The following is a 19,496-nucleotide window of genomic DNA, read 5'->3' on the forward strand; positions in this document are numbered from 1 at the left end:
TATAGTGTTTCAACTTTGAGGATGTTTTAGCGTGTTCTTTGGAAATTGTCTCGAAATGTATATATTTTCCATTACGCGCGCGACTCTATGAGCCAACAGGGAAATCCGATCCCTTTCGCAGCGTCAGACAGGAAGAGGAAGAGTGCAGAGAGTGATGCAGAGATCCTTTTGGGTGTGCGCGCGCGAGAACCATCGCGGAAATGACGGGCGAAGAGAGATTGAAGAAATGTGGTCAGTGGGAAGAGGCGGAATGAAATAAAACTAAGAATAAATTAAATTCAATGTCCCATTTCTTTATTGTTAGCAAAAATGAGGGAATCTGCATTGCGAGTATGTTACTTTAAATCTGTGCAAATGGTTAATAGTTTGAATAACCGCCAATTTTTCGGGATTATTCACCGTGCGAGCGGGACAGCGCCATCGGGTCACGGCGTGCGTGCGAGTGCACGTGAATTGGCTTGCAATTGCAATCGGGGAGAGAGAAGAAAATTTCGCAATTAATTTCTTTTTCGTTTTTCTCACACCCAATAACCCATTGCGCTGTGCGTTCCCACCAACGGGCACTTATCTCAATGCGCGCATTTCATTGTTCACGTCAATCCTGATGCTCTCCCGAGTCGATGAGGGATGGTGGCACGAATTTCCCAGGGATTTTCACACTTTCTTTATGCGCTGAGATGACAGTGTGAGAAATTCTCATGGGGACGGGCTTTCTGTGTTATTTTTACGGGACAGTTTCTGGGGGGAGCCAAAAGGGAGAATAGAGATTATATCGTCGATTTTCAGCTGAATTATTGTCCGCCAAGCGCCCATCACGAAATTTGGGGGGCTATTTTCAGATCATTTCATGCAATTACTCTACCATTCTTCACACTTAAGCCGCTCTTCTGCGCGAGAAGTCCTTGAAATTCATCGTCTGCACTCTTTCTCTTAATTACTTGCAAATTTTTAATTGAATGCTTATCTAGATACCATAAATTTGCGAAATTACTTCGACCAAATTGCTGTTGAAACGATAAATTTATTAAACAAGAGTTTTTTACCGATTTCTCTAATAGTGTTGCTTTCGACATTTTATTCATGGATGTCAATAAAATGCATATTTAATTGTCAATTTCCTCAAATATTGCACTTGCTCAGCACTTTGTACAATAATTTCATTAAAATCAGGTCTATTGTTCTAGAAATTTCATGTGTATTAATACAATTTGTATTCATTATGAAACATATTGTAGTGACACATTAAAATAGCCTTTTTGAAACTTTTTACTAGTCGTAGAGCTTTTGAAGAGCTTCTTGAGATACCACTGTATAAATCGTATAAATAAACATCTATTGGACAGGTGTTTGCGTGACACAATTAGATAGAGAATTCAAAACTCGGGCACTGTTTGAAAGAACGTCTGATTTTATTGAAGCATAAGATCAAAAAGCATTCTTTTTTGAGTGATACAAATAGTCAAAATTGCTACATCAGCGAGAATTCTTTGGCATTGACATGATAAGACATTATTAGTTTATCATATTCATATTGTGTAGGATAGGAAAAATAAAATCTGGGAATTCCTGGAAGGACGAATTAATTCATGGGCAAAAATGTGGGAAATCGTCTTTCATTTCTACTTAAGGTTCGACCTAAAATATTTACTTAGGAAATGGGATGAAGGAGTTACATAAATAAAGGTTATTTACAATGGGTAGGAGTGATGGAAAATTATTAGAAATGCAGCGTGGGTGAAATTAATTATCAATCACTTTATTGATGATGCCTTGCCTTCAATCAATTTTAGCGCGTGCTTTCACCTCCTGATGAAGAAGATAAATCATAACTGAGTGGTTTTATCTGAAAAATTATCGGAAAATTGAAAAAATTGTCACAAGAGATGCTCGAAAACTGATGAACACTCATTTTTCTCGAGAGAGAGCAAGGCGATATCGTGATGCATCGGTGTGATGAGTGCTAATGGAAGCTTTATTGCTACATCCTGGGTGAAGCTTACTAATTAAGTAACCCTCTTCCGGGTGTTTTGCAGAGTATAGTGTACGCTTTGACCCATTTCGGCTACATCATCCGACGCTGACATAATACTTTGCTAGTTCGCTTCTTGTATTTTTAACATCGTACATTATACCTTAACTGTGATGCACACTGTGCGGATTTTAATTCAATTAAAGTCAATGTCCAATGCAGAGATTCTCGCACACCCCTCGCCCCGTTGTGCCATGGCAACAACAAAGGGTGTGAGCATGTCTGAACCAATTCAGTGGACAGGATAATTTCAGCCTCTGTTTAAGATCTATTCTGTTATAATTTATTTAATAAATCGCTCACTGTCACCGAAGAGGTCAATTCAACAGTGCATGAAGTAATCCTCTAAGCGCTGGCCGTTGTCCGATGGACCGGCGCAACAGGTACTGTTTGAATAAATTCACCATTCGCAAATCTTGATACATATAAATTACAGGTTGGAGCCGAGATTTGGCTTTTGGATTGCAGATTCAATTCACTCAATTCACTGTTGATCCGTTTGAAGTTCTTTTGAAGTGTAGGTTTCAACAGTGAAATATAGACAAGATTGACTAAAGCTCAATTTTGGCTGAGTGTGAATGAAATTTTCCAATTACTCCACTGAATGCGAATGAATGCTCCAATGACCATAACTCAGGCCTCAGCTTAAATGGACAAGAATGGATGATCTGCAGACACTGTGCCGTGCAAATTCCACAGTCTAATTCAATTGTGATTGACTGGGCAATTCTTTTTCGCCATAACTTACATAGTGGGTCAATTTGGTGCAGAATTAAGTTGAACTTGAACAGAAGTGGTCACAATGAAAAATTGCATTTGAGCAGTCAATTAGTTGACCGAAAAACTTAATTGTGATGGCCGAGTGCAGAAATAGCATCATGTTGGCGAGACATGAGGCTATGTTCTTTTGCAAGAGGGCTTCCTCCCCGCCGCACCATCGCCCATTCACACTCGCGGTGCGTGGCTGGCATATAATTATTCTTTCAAGTGCACAGCGCATCCAAATTTTATTATTTGCAAAGTGAGGAGAGCGAGTCTCCTCGCGACCAGATGGCCCGCGATATGGATTTTGATTTATGCACACATGAGGCAAGGATGATGGTGTTTATCTCAGTGCTTGTCGTCGCGAAGATCCTCATCGGTCGCAGATTAATGGATCCGATCGGGCAGACGCACACCGTTTGGGCGCACTGTAAGTAGCTGCTAATTAAAAATAGAAAAACCCCCGGCGTAGACAAACAAACACACTCTGTGCCATCGGACAAGAGCGAAAACTGATACACGTCTTCCTGACTCTCGCAGCCCAGAGGTGTGGTGGTGTTGGCCCTTTTACACCTCTCCCGGAAGTGGTGACGACTTCCCACCCGATCTGGGTCAGGCCGGGGTGTCTCAGGCTGTGCGGAAATCGCTCTGCTCGCGGCGGGTATCGCTGTCTTATTGGCAATTCCCTGTCCAAACGCGTGTTTAATTAAAGCGGCAAACACATCCATTGTCAATGCATCACGGCTTAATTTAACACCGTAACACACTTTTAACCCGGGAGGTGCATCACTTATCCTCACTCCCGTGAGGAAAAGAATTCATCAGGAATCCAGGTTGAATATATAATCTCACGAGATTGCGAGCTGAAATGGTTTGATAATGGCTTGATATTTGCTCTTCCTCCGCACAAACAAGAAATCATACTCCTTTAACCGTCTTTTATCCACCCAAGCCAAATGGATCCTTTCACGGCAACTCCTCAAATTCCACTTCAATTTTCTGGATCACGTTCTCGTCATATCTCATAAAAAGTTTTTGTCAAAGCGACGACTTTCCTTACATTTCTCCTCAAACCACACAATGGATCACATTTTCTCAATGTGTGGGTATTTTTTCCAAATTTCAATGGAGCTTTAAAATCTCAAATGCTTCAAGTGTATTCCAGCATAGGGAGAAGCCGGGCAAATTGAAACTATCTCTCTATCGTTCACTGCATTAGCATAAGAATTTCTCTCCAAAGCAGAGGGAGAATGAAGAATTTTCATATTATTCTTGTATAATTTACTAATAATAATAATAATTTGATATCCGGATAAATATCGCCACACTTTCCCTAAGCTATTTGTGCCAGTAATTTAAATGCTTTCTATTCACAATTATGCTTAGGGTTTTGAAAATTTGATGGGATTCTTTGGATTCTGACACAAAAGCAATTAACAAATTAATTGGAAATTATCAATTCAAACGTCAAATCAAAAATTTCTATGAGATAGAATGAATTGTTCCAAAGGTAAAATTTCCATGAATTTAATTTATATTTCTCTGAAACTATAGTGATAGCAGTCAATAATTGTTTTATTCAGTGGGTTTGGACTTGTTCGCAGCTCTTTCAGGAATTCAATTAGAGAGTTTGCATAATATCTCATCCATAGATTCTCTATATATGAATTCATTAAAATGTGTGTTTTCTTTGCGCTCCAAAATTTCAGCGCCTCTTCAGCAGAGCTCAGGAAAAAATTTCACGCGCTGTTCGGTGTGCTGAAAACTCGGTGAATTAAAATAAACACCGGTGAAAATTGGTGATCGATGATGTTGGGTGATTTTGGGTTGCGAAGGTGAATTTTAGTGTGTGAATTTGGGCAAATTGTCTCCTTTCGGAGGGTGGAAAATCAACAGGTCATTAGCTGGATGGGTTTTAGGGAAGGCGGCAGCCCGTGCGCGGCTAATCTTAGCGCGGACAGGAAAAAAGCTGAGGGAGTTGTCGGCGTTGAGAGATCTGTGTGTAAACCATCCCGTGTCTCTGGCACAATTGCTCACGGGTGTTTTATGGTGGGTGCCACACCGAAGACTCTTGAGAATGTGAGTGCGCCAACTCGGCTGTGTGGCTCATGCGTTCGTGACACGCAACAAGTGGCGAAAGCCCACTTTTCGTTGACGCCACGCCGAGAAACGGCGAGCGGGACACTTCCTGGGGACTTGGAAGCGGCCAGCTACATTTCGCGCTTGATGATTGCCAGTTAGTCGTGATCTGACGGTCCTCCTCGAAACAGAGTCAGCAATTCAGTTCGGGGCTCCCTGAGTGTGAAATGTGAATGGGTTGTTGTCTCACTAAATTCTAATTATAATCACAATTGAGCAAAGTATCACTCAATTCTACACCCAATCTCAAAAGGTATACTGAATTGTGGAGATTATTTATCATTCACTGAATTGCTTCAGTGGATATAATTTTTCCTGTGAAAAATCCCCCAGTGATTGTGTGACTTCGAGCCCAGTCTCTGAATTTCTTTTCTCCGAATCAAGTCTCTGAGACATACTTCTCCCCAGAAACTACTATATCAGCCTGTCATAGCCGAGAACAATTAAATTAATTTTATTCTCTCTCTATCTCTTCTCGGTGACATCGTCTGGCCGCAAAAAATCGCACGCGTTTCAACGAATATTTGATGTGTTGCTCGTCTGGAAGTTCAGTATTAAATTAGGAGCACCTCTCCATTGTTTAATTAGGAGCAGCAACCTAGTCAGGAAGAAAGAAAAAATCAAGAATGGCGTACTCATGGGATAACCGAGTGGATTTTGTCGTCCGATACATGTATGGTGAGTAGAGAATTATGCTAACTACAGCAGAAGCTGCAATTAATTGGGTGACTGTGGAAATAAATCCGCAGATTTGGGATGAGTTGGAACCTTTTAAATAGAGTGCCACCTTTCTCAGCGGTATTGATCAAATCCAAGTAATCCAATGGAGGCATTGGAGAGATAATTGAATGTGTCCAACAGTGTTACTTTTCCCTGTGCGGTCGTGGCAGAATTTAAATCTCATGCTTGTAATTTATCATAAATCCATCAAATGGTGGATAAATCACATTTTGGGTATCGAGAGCACACCTTCACATAGCAATTCAATGGGGGAGGGAAATTTTCATTAGACGATATACAAAGGACTCCCCGCAAAATGATGTGAGCTTGTGGTGATGTTTTGTGTGTGTGCCTGGAAAGATAATGTCAGTATATCCCTTATTGAATGTGTGCAAACAGAAACACCTCCATCGGGAGCGGGCAGAAGAAGCCCCTAAAAATAATTCCTACCATTTTTTCCCACCCTCGCGCTCTGTTTTGTGAGAAAATATCCAAATGTGTCGAATTTCTCTGTAATTTATATTATTTGATTTAATCTCAAAAGCTCTCTTCGTACTTTTTTTCTGCCACCCACCGCACGAAAAAAAACGGAGAGCTTTTCCCACCCTCGAAAGTGTTTATCTTTGTTCAGTTGATCTGGCGCAAATTTCCCATCCTCACCCAGCTTATCATCGGGTTCCTCATTCTTCCCACTCAGGGGGTGGGCTTTGAATGGGTGGGGCAGAGGAAAAAATGGGGATGAAAGAGCTCAAATTGAGATACATAAAATAGGGGAAAATTGTGTGATTGTGCTCGTCTGGTTGACGGGGAAAAACACTCAATATTGAATCGTTGGCAAATTGATGGCATTGCCAAAAGGATAATGAGTGAAGTTCAAATGGGTATTTTCATTCTCTAAATATTTCATTGGGAAATTCCTCAGCTTCAATGTGCTCGTATACATTTGTACTATCACTTATCAAGGGATGATCGGAATGTGGAAGGGTATTTGAGTGGTAGGAATTTTTCATCGCGAAAGACATTTTTTCGCTGAGTGTACTTGACATGAAACGTAATCTCATGGTTTTGATACTAATGCACAGGAATAATGAGGAGAATTAAATCTTTTTATGCGTGAGCAAATGTGCCAGGATGTCAAATGTTTTATCAAGGAAAGTCGCATTACTCAAGAGAATCCCGCAGATGATGACTGGAATTGCTCACCAGAGTGAAATGTTTACAGCTGAAGATGTAATTAAATTTTTATTCATGTCCTCAGCTGAGGTAATTTAATTGGTTGGCTTTTAGTTCACTCCCAAAAAAACACCTCCTCAACTCTCAGAGTTGCTTCAATTAAGTCATTTGGCGCGAAGGGAAAATAAAATGAAATAATTCAATATCGCACTCTTTGGCAAGTAGCCTCTTAGTATTCCACTTGGAGGCTTTTATAGGCACACAATCGTGCTTCTTTGGGGGGTGCGGAAGAGTTTCTCTCGGGGATTTTAAGACTTGAAGATCAAGTGGGGTGGATTTCTTCTGCGAAATCAGCACAATTTTCCCACATAAGTGGACCATTATTTGAGTGATGGAGCGTCTGGTGTGAATCTACAAGAACAGTTATCAAGGGAAAAGTTACTTCAATGCCTCAATCTTCTACTCTTAGCCTGACGGCTTCACAACATTTGAAAAGTTGATTGAGAAGAGAGAGGCGTTTTGTCGTCTTTCTCGCGCCTCATCGTCAATTTCTTCTTTATTAATTTTCCCTGATAAACTTTCGATGCAAAATAGGTGGCAAGCGGGTGGAAAGTGAATGCTAATTTCCATAATTTAATGAGATATGCGGCTAGGAAAGTTTTTGTTCACCAGCAAAGAAATTATCTTTTCTCCCGTACTTTTTATCGCGCTTGCCGTCCTCTCGGTAAATAATCCGACCCTAATCCTCAAATTAAGTGAAGCGGAAAAATCACATGAGGGTTAGAGCATGAGATAATGCGTGCCTATCCAATTTTTCACTTTCCAAAATCTCAGCACAAAACTTTTTCTCCCCCAGGGGTGGTCAGAATGTATATGAAAGTGTGACTCTCGTCGCAAAGGTCGATTCCTGCACATCTGAGCCTTGTGGGTATTTATAAAATTGCACTCTTACGTTGTGTGGTTGCACAAAATTGCCGTACAAAATAATCATTAATTAATTGTGTCAGCAAAACCACTGACAAAGTCGTGTGTTTGGTGGATTTCGTGTTTGAGGGGAACAAATTGCGAGTTGGCAACTGGGCAGATCACATTTCTAGGGAAAAAGACTGTCACGAGGTGTTTCGATTTTGGGGCCTAATCAAATTTCTACATCTCTGACGTGTTAAGGTATTTAAATCTTAAATCACGCGTGAGGAGAATCGCAAAATGGCATTTGCTCCTGGGAATTGCTTACAAGATGCACTTCGTGACGCCTCAGTAATTCATATTGTCGCCCAACACTCTCAAATGATGATAATTTTGAGATTTATGCATCGGAATTCCAATCCATCACGGCTCCTTGAGTATACAAATCTGACAGAAAATTGATCCCTGCAGATCATGACGTCTCCCACAGCGCCAAGACGCTTCGTGAGCCAATAATTTTCAGCCCAGAAATCAAACTTGCGCCACTGATTGTTGTGAATATTTATCTCATGATTGGACGACGCCATGAACGGAGAATTGGCAAGTGAAGATGCGCGTCTATCGTATTCCAAATAGCTCTTTGAGCAATTGAAATATGTCACAGTGAGTGATTAATTCATCAGGAGATTTATAATGAGGGAGAGAAAAAGGACGAGACCCGCCAAGAATTGCTAAATAAATATTGCATACGACGAATAGACATGGTAGAGTGCTTATCGTTAATGATGCGAATGGAGCGTGAACTTTGACTTTTTTCTGCACGCAGAATATAAATGTAAGTTCAGGTATGTGTAATTTGGCGAATTTAGCCTCTCTGCGCTCCTCAAAGTCGCTCAATACATATAGAAATCCTATTTGCCACAATTAAAGCGACGCCTCAACATGAGTTTCCAATTTCACATCAACACAGCCGTTTGGAAAGTGACAGCTGAAAATCAATTCTTGGACGAATCCAAGTGGATAATTTCCATAAAACGAATTTTCGCCATTCTCAATCTCTTCATTCACGATCATTCGCACGATGATTGTGCAAATGTCTCCATTATTGCGTCTCCGCCACACCCTTTCCCTTCCATCACACACATTTATTTGTGACCCACTCAAATGTCGTGTCAATACCGAGATTTCCACTCTTTCGAGTGCTCCTTTCCCACAGCACAATAATTCCATCCCGAGAAAATGGCAAATATGGTCGCTCAACTATGCCAGAAATTTTCCGCCACAATAGTGCTCGGAAAATTGTCAATTTCTCCAATATGAGAGATACATTGTGCAGCACCATCTGTTCTGCGTCTCCTTCCGCCAATATTAAATGTATTTGTAATGTTAAAAATTTATGCAATTGCCTGACATTTTTCTTCTTCGTCCACAAACATGTGTCGAATTTTGTGTGTTATAGTTGGAATATTTAGCATTTCGGTGAATTCTTCTGGAAGAAATTTGTTTGTCTACAAATTTCTCACAGGGAGTGTATTCATTTCTATAATAAATTGTAAATTCTCATGAGAGCTCACAATTCTTGCTAAAAATATCCCTTCATGTGAGCAATCGTAAACATTAATTGTCTAACTATCGTAAATGAGAGAAACGTCAAAGTTTGCACCAGTTATTCTTTTCATAACTTATTCATTCCTTCATCGTTGTCTCTTTTCTTTCTCTGCCACAGAGCTTTCAAGCTTGCTTTAAAGCTGAAATTACGCATTGAACGGATAAGAAGAAATACTTTGTCAGTGTATAACAATTTATTTAATAATAATTCTCGCTTTAGATAAGAAAAACAGCATCTTTGTTGATTGCACAGACTCAAGTCTCAGTATAATGAATAAATATTTAAATGGAGAGTCGATGCGCTATATTTAGGATTTTTTGCAAGTCTCGGTCATTCAAAACTGGAACATTGATGCCCGAAAATCCTGTGGTGAATGGTAAACCATGTCGAAGAACTCTGCTTAATTTTGCATGGATTTCCCTATCACACACAATAAAGTGTCTCCCCAAAGGATTGTCTGTTCGTTGAATTGTGGAGAATTTTTTATTTGGCTTGAGGATAAAAAAGGGGGAAGAATGAGAGCGTGCGGATGAGGGGGATTTGAAGATTGTGGGCGAGAGATATTTCTTGTATCGGATGAGCCATAAGTTTTCCTCCCAATTGCCAGATATCGACAACAATGGCTTCTTGGACGACAACGACTTCCAGTGCATGGCAGTGAGAGCCGCCGTGATCGAGGGAAAGGGAAACGTCACCGACAACCGCCTCGGGGAATACCGACACATCATGAAGAGTCTGTGGGATGAAATCTCGGAATTGGCTGACGATGACAAGGTGAGGTCTCTCGACATCAATGAATTATTCATCATAATTTTTTGCACCGTGTGACCTTTTCGCAGGACGGCAAAATCAGCACGGAAGAATTCAAAGGTGCTGTGAAGAAGACATGCGTAGGCAAGCCCTACGATGGATTTCCACAGGTACGTACCTAATTCTGAGCAATTATCCTGGCCAATTTTCTCTGTCGCACCCTTGCCAGCAAGGAATTCCTTTGTGTGCACCTCATTGCGTCCGTGCGATGAAAGAAAAGCGCCTCGAGCGGGGACAATCTTCAAGATTTTGAGTGAAGGGGAGCGAAAATGTTAGGAGTGGCCTTGGCTGTCGTGGAATGATCATTATAAATGAAAAGTGGGATTTGTGGTGAGGGTGAAAAAAGAGGACAATCCAATAAAATGCCCACTTTCTCACGCATTTGCACACTTTTCGCCTGCCTCACCCAAAAGTCAAGAAGTGCGGTAATTCATGGTGAAATGCCTCTGTTAAAAGGGGACTTAAATGAATGAGAAAATAAGACGGAATGCTTCCTCAGTGTCTGTCAATAATTGAAAAAAATTCCCCATGATGCTTCACATCCTCAACTTTCCACTCTATAAATTTTCCAACTGCCACCAAAAAAAAGGTTTTGCCAGCAAGAGGAAATGGTTGAAATTGAAAATTCATTATGGAGACAGAAAATAGTTATTTTCCATTACGTGAATTAATGTGAAGAACCGTATTTCATTGGCAAGTACATATATAATGTATTTAATTATGCGCATTATGCCGAGTGAGAGATTTTATTAGCATCTTCTCTGAAGTGCTTTTGATGTTTGTCACTTGAATGAACTTCATCAGCGACAATCTAATTTCACTTCCCTTCCATTCCAATACACATCTTATCAGTTGTGGCGCGAGCATTCAGGTGAATTGATTTATACCAGCATTTCATCGGTCCTTCGTACAATGTGAATGCTGAATAATTGACGATCTGATCCACTGTTGCGTATGAAAAATTCAGCACACAAATGTTGCATTCTGGTCTTGTTATATGGAAATAATTATGCTGCTCTGCGGAGCGATTGGAATGTCAACAGCACTTTGTCGTTTCCCACTGTTGGTAATTTCATCTTTAAATTTGTTCACACAAGAGAAGGGAAACACTGAATCCATTTGTTGGGTGGAGAATTTGGTGTACCTAAAAATCGATAAACAATCGCTGATTAATTTTTAATAGTTAACCACCCTCTCAACAACGCCCATCCCACCCAACAATGTAATATCACAATTTCAGGACATGGGCGCCTGTTTTGTTGTGCTTCCGGCAACGTGAAATTTGTCTGCGCGATCTTTTTGTTTATACATGAAGGGTGGCTATTGAATCGTTAATTAACTACAAACACGAAGAGTCGAGGATGGAAAAAAGACATTTAATATGTGACTCGCGGAGTGGAGGGAAATTTTTAGTGTTGTAATTATTTTATTTGCAGTCGATGGGATGTCGTGAGGTTTTTCTGGATTACTCGGAATTGCACTTTTGAAATTAGAGGCGTAGATGAGTTTGATTAAAGAGCCGCCAGTAATGGCATCAATTTACCTGAAATGCTATTGAATTTTCCCTACCATACATTACTTTCTGTCTTTAACACTCATCAATCAAGTTGGATTGAAAATCAATCTTCCCTTGTTTAGGTAAATATTCAATTTTCAGTGTCAGAAATCTTCACCCATTTCAGTGATTTGAAATTATTGTAAATCACTGGCTTGACTACTAGAATTAGAAACGTCTGACTTTCAATTATATGATCATTCCATGGTATATTATAGTCGAGCAAGTAATTTCGTTTAATTACACTTGCTATGAATATGAAATGCGGAAAATATGATTTCACAAGGTTGAATTTGAATATCTCTTGCCAAATGCCAAATCGACAAGTCATTCTCAGGATATTAGATTTTAGGTATTTTAGGGTATTTATTGTAAAATGTTCACCACTATTAATTAGCGTCAAATTCCGCAGGGAAAAAGAATTGGAAATCATATGTCATTTCCGTGAATTTAGTGCGGAGAACAGAGCAATTATCTTTATTGCTATTGAATATTCTGCTGAATGCATTCGCGTGATTACGATTTTCATGAAATTTTCACAATGTTAATGATCCAGCTAGAAGGGCCGTGATGCCTGATGGCAGTCGATAAGCCACTGTTTTTCCCATTTAATGACCTGCCTAATACCCTTTTGGCTTTTCCGGTGGGAATTGTATGTGGAGAAAATGGAAACCGGAGATCCGAGGGTGGGAAACGTAAAATATTGGCAAGGCAGAGAGGTTAAATTGAAACATAAGAGATGTTTATCACAGGCAATTGTGTGTGATTGAGTCGACTATCATATTTTCCATTTGGGGCGGCTCGTGCGGCATTCCGAGGGGAGGACATGGCGAGAAAATGCAATTTATCCACTCTATTTATTCTCCCGGATGTTCCTCATAGGTGATATATTTAAAGCCTCTCCTCTCGTTGTCATTCTCAGTTTGAAATGAGGTCCCCACACTCAGTCCCATTCTCCTCATACTTTATGTTCTCATCTTAGGAAATCTCGCATGAAATCTCATCGAGAATTGCGGGGCAGGGGAGTAGAAAATGTGTGTGCCTCACAAGCTGGATGAATTCTCTATATTAACGTGTATTTTCCAAAATGATTTATTCACAGCGTGGCAAAAGACTCAGTCAAAATTAAATACACTCACTCACACAGACACACAAGAAAGTTTCCACCAAGTCACGGGGGTGGTTTTGTTTACCCAAGAACACCCAGCGAAAATTACCATTAGTTTCCCAAAGACATCCAACTTTTCCTTTCCGGGTCTTTTTTGACAAGAGACAAATAGATGAAAATTGCCCTCCATTTGGCATCGATCTCAATAGATATATTCTACAATACTGTCTTTATCCATTCCGCAGGCCATGAAAGCCTTCATTGAGGTCAATTTCAAGATGATTGACTTGAATTCTGACGGCATTATCAACCTGGATAAGTATCGCTACAACTGCATCACCAGAATCGCTGTGGACGATCTCAAGGTTGTTGATGAAGCTTTCAACCGACTACTCAATGTGAGTAAATATGCGTTAAACTCAATAATCCCTTCCTGACAGCCATATATCTTATTCACTGTTCCAAACATTCGTGGAGCAGTAAATTTTGTAGCAACAAGTTGACTTATAAGAACGAACAGAGCTTTCAAGCTCTTCGCCGTGGAGACGCCTGGTTGTGTCACTTTTTCTGGGACTCTTTAAAGCAAGAATTCAATTTATTTATACCTCAAAATTCGGTGCAAATTAAAAATTAACGTCAATGTTAAAGCATTTCGGAACTTCCATATCTCGTGGGGTGGATTTGACTGTGACTCACAGGGCGACCTTCCAATTGAACCGTGAAATTGCTATTTAATGGGAGAAATATTGACAGGAAAGAAGTTGGAAGTGTTGGTGAAATTTATTCAATAACACGAGCAAGATTTTTTATCCCAGCATCGCACAGGAATGTGAGTGTGTTTGCGCGAGTAAAGAATGCTGCAAATGCCTTTTCATGCTCATGACTAATAAAAGGGAATATTTAATTGAATTTTGAGGTAAATAATTCATGTTGAGCCAAATCCCTCTATGATATTCATTGTCGGATGAAACTCTTCGGAGTTCCGCAGAGTATCATCGCTCGGCATTAGGCACGTGAGGAATGAACACGTAAAAGTTTGTGCTGCGAGCAAACGAAGAGATTACCTTTGCCACCCTTCCGCTTGTGGTGGATTTTTCCACCGAGACTTACATTCACATCAACTCTGTACACGTTCGAGAGCAATTCTCATGCCTGTGTTTTTTTTCTGTGGAAATCAATAAACTTACGTGAAACATAACGAGTCGCATATTTACCCGGCGTCTTCGTCAATTTCAACTATAAATAATTCACATCTGATTTACATGGAGAATAAACTCCTTCTCGTTGGCCTATATAAGAAACTATGAGAAACGAGCTTTTACTTCTGGGAGGAAAGCACGTGGGCTTTAATAGAGATCCGGAAAAAGGAACCACTGCCTCGGTCACTGGCGAAAAGGGGTGAACAGGAAGAATGGAGAGAAATACTAGTCCAAAACACCTCTTGCCCCCGCTTTCATGCTGAACGACTCCACAAATTGTGCCTATGAAGTAAATAAATTACTTTTTTAAGATGCCAAGAGTTGGGGTGAAACAGAAAAAAAAATTAATGGCATTTCTTTCTCCACTTTTTTTTGGAAGTTATCGCGCTGATGTCGTGGTAAAATTTCAAGATGTAATTACCATAGAAATGGACATTTTTACACACATTAATGGCATTAATCTATAGAATCAGCTCAAAAATAGTTTCTTATTTCTCGAAACAACATTTTGATGTGAGTTTCGGAACAATGATGAAACGATTGCAATTAATTTTATGACGCCTGAAGTACAACAGCTGATGGTTGTATTAAATTGCTATTAAAGCCATTAAATTGAGCTGACAAATTGGCAAACAAGCTGGATTTGTGCATGCTATAAATTGCATTAGAGCAATGAGAATGGCTGCTGGTAAAAGGTGTACCAGAAGCATAAATTCAATACAAGATCAAATAATATGTGAAACTCATGTCTATGGAAATTCATTTCAAACTCGACTGCGAATTAGTTTTTCTCGAGAATTTTCATTTTCAGTCGCTTGAAAGTACATCAAAGTACTTCTCAAGCATGGAATATTAATATAAGTTTTTCAATTTATTAAAATAGACCAAAGATGCACAAACAGTGTAAAGTTGAAAATATTCCTTGATGGAACATTGCAAGAAGATGAGTTTTTGCATTCTTGCGTCAACGTGGCGTGAAATGTTTGTGGGTTCCTCATCAAATATTGCCAAATGAAAATCTGAGAAATTTACACTACTTCACGGATTGTCGCTCTCGCAAATTGTCCAATAAAATTGTTGTGTTTTCATACTTGCGTGCCGCTGAACTGTCGTGCTCGTGTGGAATTAAAATCTCGAGGGTGGGTTTTTCCGGTCCTTCAGCGACGAATCAATATAATTCTGAATTCTGCTGAGAATATTTGAGAAAAATATTTTTCTAGCGTGGGAAGAAACGTCGGTTGACACAGATGAAGGCTCGAGAGGTGACTTCAAGCACTTGTTGCGGAGTTCTTTGATGGCACTAGACAAGGAATTTGTCCCTGATCTCATTGTCTCGCTGGGCGCATTTCTTCAGCTCTCGAGTGACGATTTTTCAGGGCGAAAACTCAGTTCGGCGACTTTGCAACAAGTGTCAGCCAAGTGACAACAGCTGAAGACAATTTCATTTGAAGCTCATGTGCATATTTATAGACACATCTTGTGTGATGTTGCAGCAAAGTTCATCCAATTTAATACTCCTAATATATTGTATACAATTATTATATCACACAAAAAAAATATCCCCCGCAGAAACCGTTGGCGTGAAAAGTTAGGAGAGGTTTTCTAGATGGGGGAAACGTCTCAGAGGAATTTCCCATGACAAACAATCCCAAGAGTTCTCTTGCCTCCCACTTTTGCCCTCCTTTTTTTCTACCCTGCGAAAAGTTGAGCGAAATTCAACTCAATATTTTCAGAGCGTAGCTTGAGAAAGATAGAACTTTATTGAGTACTTTTGCACATTGAGGAGCACCTCGGAGTGGCACGAAGGGATGTGTGTGTGTGTCCTTAAAAGGGATACCATCAGGATGTTACACGCGTCTTGTGTGTTTCCCCCCCGGTTGATTGGCATTGTAAATAAATTTACACGTTTGCCAGGGAAAGTGATATGTGTGAAGGACGGAGAGTTTTTTTAAGCGGAAATTCTGTTAGGGAAATTTAACATTTCCACCCAGTAAAGTGAATTTATGAGAGGATTTATGCGCATATGCGTTAAATGTAAAATTGTCGCAAAAACAGGGGCAAACAGGGGACTTTCAACCCCATAAATTGGACAGAAATTCAATAAATAGTCACTCTAGTTTGGCTTTGGTTTTGCTGAATAAATTGAATATGGCTGATTGAGAAGTTGAATAAATCTTCTACGATTTTTCGAAACATGTCAATATCATACAAGAACAGTATTATCCTAAAATTGCCATAATTTTTGAAAAATACAGCGACAATCGAACGACACCCTGAGAAATATGCGAAAACTGTTAAACATTTCACGAGAAATTACCCTATTTTTACGAAAAATTGCCACATTTTTTCCGTGTCGTTGAACGACTCTGTATTGCCGCTAATGTTCTCTTCGCCAAATGAAGCGAAATATCTCAAACGACCCTTTACTTGAGCCTCTTCTAACTATTTAAGTGTGATTTTCGGTGATCTTTGTGGAAATTAAGCGAATTTTTTTTGGCAAAAATGGCGCAAACGGCAAATTGTGTGCACAATTTTCGCACTTTTCACGGTCAGTTCTTCACGCGAATTTGCCGTGAACGTGTTCGATTGTCCACAGGGAACAATTTCACAGCCTTTTTTTTGGATAACCTTAAGATATCGTCGCAGATGAGCCGTCTAAGCAAGGCTTTGGTCTAAATTCTGGTTGTGTTCTCTAATATTTCGCTCTATTTCATTGAATAAGTAATATTAATATCACTTAATCGTGTAAACTAGACTTCCACTGCAAATAAAAGATAACTTTAAAGCCTAATTTAAGCCTTGCCACATCAACATGTTATGTCCAAAGCGTGAAAGATCATGTTCAGATTCACACACCAAATACATCGTCAGCTCAATTAACTGGCATTTTATACAAGATTGCAGGAAATTCGTGTGGAAGATGCTGAGCTCCTTCTCGTGCCATTGGACTGAATTGTAGGCATTTGAATATCTCAATAGTCCGCGAGAGAGTAAATATTCATAAATAATATATTTTTGGCACGGAATTGTGCATAGCTGCGGTGGGATTTTTCGCGGGGAAGCCGCGATGTTCCCTCTCTAAACACTATAATTTGAGGAATTTCGCATGCAAAGGAGGCCACAAAGTGCAGCGCGAAGTATTCCGCTTTGGATAGTATGACACCTGTCCCATAAATTTATTCTCACCTCCGACAGCCAACATTTATGACTATTTAATTTATATTTGCCACGCATCTCAAGTTGCTCTCTTTCTCTCACTTTCTCCACCGCCAGGATGATGATAGGAAACGAGGTGGCCTCACCTTGTCCAGATACCAGGAGCTGTACAGCCACTACCTCGGCAATTTGGACGAGAAGAACCCCGGAGTTACCCTGTTCGGCCCACTCGGCAACTAAATAGGGAAAACACCTCCGGCGCCACGTCTTTCCCTCATCAGCTTTGCGTTTCACCTTTCTTGAATGACGAGAAAAAAAAATCACCAAAAAAGTGAGTAAATATGTATATTTTGGGGGCCAAAATTCCAAGGATTCAAGCTCGTGTGCTCAAAGATAAGCACTATTATGTTAATTTAACGAACAAAAAGCAAAATAACTCGCGGAAAGTCACATGGAAAAAAAGCCTTTGTGCAGAAAAAAATCTCAATATCAGCATATTTTTCAGCGTACAATTTCAAATTTGCCCCATTTTCTGCTTTAGAAAAAAAAAGAACTTTTAATGATGAGTAAAAGTTGTATGATAGCGGATGGTACGATTTCCACAATGTACTTTCCGCATCGTAATCAGGGAAAATGTGTAGTGCTGAAACTTTCCAGGATATACTCAGCGAGTTTTCCGTTATCAATGCCTTTTTTTGTAATCTAGTTTATTTGCAAAATGCGTAGTTTACATTAGTTAATTGGTTTAAAAGTTCAGCTGAGCTTTTAACACTCCGCTAACTATACATGGATTTTCCTCTCTTTCCAGATACGAGACTCCTTGTCATGTTGAGCTAGAAAAGATTTGAAAAAAAAAGCGTAAAAAACACCATCCATCGAATCGGGGCGACGTCGTTAGGATTAAGTTTTAAATGGTAATGGAGAAAAAAGAGATATGATTAAAGGATTACAATAAATATAACATTAAATGTTAATTGTATAATGGTAAATGTGATTCCCAGAACCGAAACAAGATATTAAGAAACCAAAAAATATTTCAACATGTTGACGTTAAATGTAAAGAGATGATGAAAAAAATGAGATAAAAATATAATAATTATGTTCTATGTTTGATGTTTATGTTGTTGTCGAGTTATTTTATTGCATTATTATTATTACTACTTTTTAGATGAATGAAACTAAAGTGAAAAAAAATTGTAATTGAAGAAATACGCAAAACAATTAACTCTGAAAGATCATTTTTTGCAATATTACCACACAACCACACTTTGACATCACAGAGAAAGAAAGGAATAGATTAAAGTGTATTTGATGAACAACTCTAAAAGATCAAAAGGAAATAAATGTAAAAGCGGTGAAAACCTATAAATGAGATGTAGTGTCGAGAAACGTATCAATTTATTGTAAATGTTAAGATGGAGTTTAATGCTTATTGTCGTTTTTTCCCCCTCTTCCACGGACATTTTAGGCTTCTTCTTCGTCTCTCCAGCGGACAGTCTCACAATCAAATTCATGTTCAGTTTCTGGGTGTTCACGTTGTATATCCTTCCGCCCCGCGCTTTGTGGAGTAGTTGACACAAAGAAAATAGAGAAAATTTCCTTTTAGCCATTTAAGTAAACAACGAAAATTCCTCTGCCGAGTGTCCCCAAATGTGTGACCCTTCCTGCACACGCAACTCCAAAGATTCCATTCGTCAAGTGTCATTGTCGATTCCTCTAATTTAAAGTTACACAAGAAAAGAGTAAAAAAAAAAATATCGAGTGCAGAGGCAAAATGAACAATGCTAAAGGTTACTGTTTAAGGGCAAAAAAAAGAGAAAGATAGAAAGGATGTCGACTTGAGAGCAAACATGAGACATTGTTCAGAAAAATCGTGTTTCGTAATACCAAAAGTCCAAAAGAATATCTAGAAAAAAATGAAACTTATGATGATGTGTCTCTTTAATATGGAACAAGGAAAAAGGAAATAAATTAATTGTATAAAATGGGTTGAGAAATGTGTGGTCTTTTATTTATACGCCCCTTGAGAAGGATCCCTCGCAAGAAACATGGTCTCTCTTCCCATCTGCCATCGGCACGGGGATCCTTTTCCGTCTTCCCCTGAGGAGACAGTCGACGGGTGCCTCGAAAACTGACAAAACTCAAAAACGCCATTCTTCAGTAGAGCGATTTGAAGTGTTGGGATTTGAGATCGCCTTGTAATTTCCCTTATTCTCCCTTAAACTCGCTGTTATCTTTCATTAAATTGATAATATTGATCAATTCCAATTATTTTCTATAACTTCCAGTTGATTTCCTTGGTTAGTTATTGAAATATTAACTGAAATATG

General features: G+C 39.4%; 1 protein-coding gene across 1 annotated transcript; it reads left to right on the forward strand.

The window, feature by feature from the left end:
• Nucleotides 1–5,003: 5,003 nt before the first annotated feature.
• On the forward strand, nucleotides 5,004–19,163 carry LOC132261884 (sarcoplasmic calcium-binding protein, alpha chain). Its single transcript, XM_059760910.1, has 7 exons — nucleotides 5,004–5,183; nucleotides 5,483–5,608; nucleotides 9,946–10,112; nucleotides 10,178–10,258; nucleotides 13,057–13,209; nucleotides 17,284–17,497; nucleotides 17,975–19,163. The coding sequence occupies exons 2-6, from the start codon at nucleotides 5,557–5,559 to the stop codon at nucleotides 17,404–17,406; spliced, it is 576 nt and encodes a 191-aa protein (XP_059616893.1). The 5' UTR covers nucleotides 5,004–5,183; nucleotides 5,483–5,556; the 3' UTR covers nucleotides 17,407–17,497; nucleotides 17,975–19,163.
• Nucleotides 19,164–19,496: the final 333 nt, after the last annotated feature.

Source organism: Phlebotomus argentipes, unplaced genomic scaffold, assembly GCF_947086385.1.
Source record: "Phlebotomus argentipes unplaced genomic scaffold, Phlebotomus argentipes genome assembly contig_15, whole genome shotgun sequence".
Taxonomy (NCBI): domain Eukaryota; kingdom Metazoa; phylum Arthropoda; class Insecta; order Diptera; family Psychodidae; genus Phlebotomus; species Phlebotomus argentipes.

Bases quoted from the DNA above. Each gene is read 5' to 3' on its own strand.
- LOC132261884 (XM_059760910.1), top strand. From the start codon at position 5,557: ATGGCGTACTCATGGGATAACCGAGTGGATTTTGTCGTCCGATACATG. The intron at 10,113-10,177 runs GTGAGGTCTCTC...ACCTTTTCGCAG, and splicing joins AATTGGCTGACGATGACAAG to GACGGCAAAATCAGCACGGA. The intron at 13,210-17,283 runs GTGAGTAAATAT...CTCCACCGCCAG, and splicing joins CTTTCAACCGACTACTCAAT to GATGATGATAGGAAACGAGG.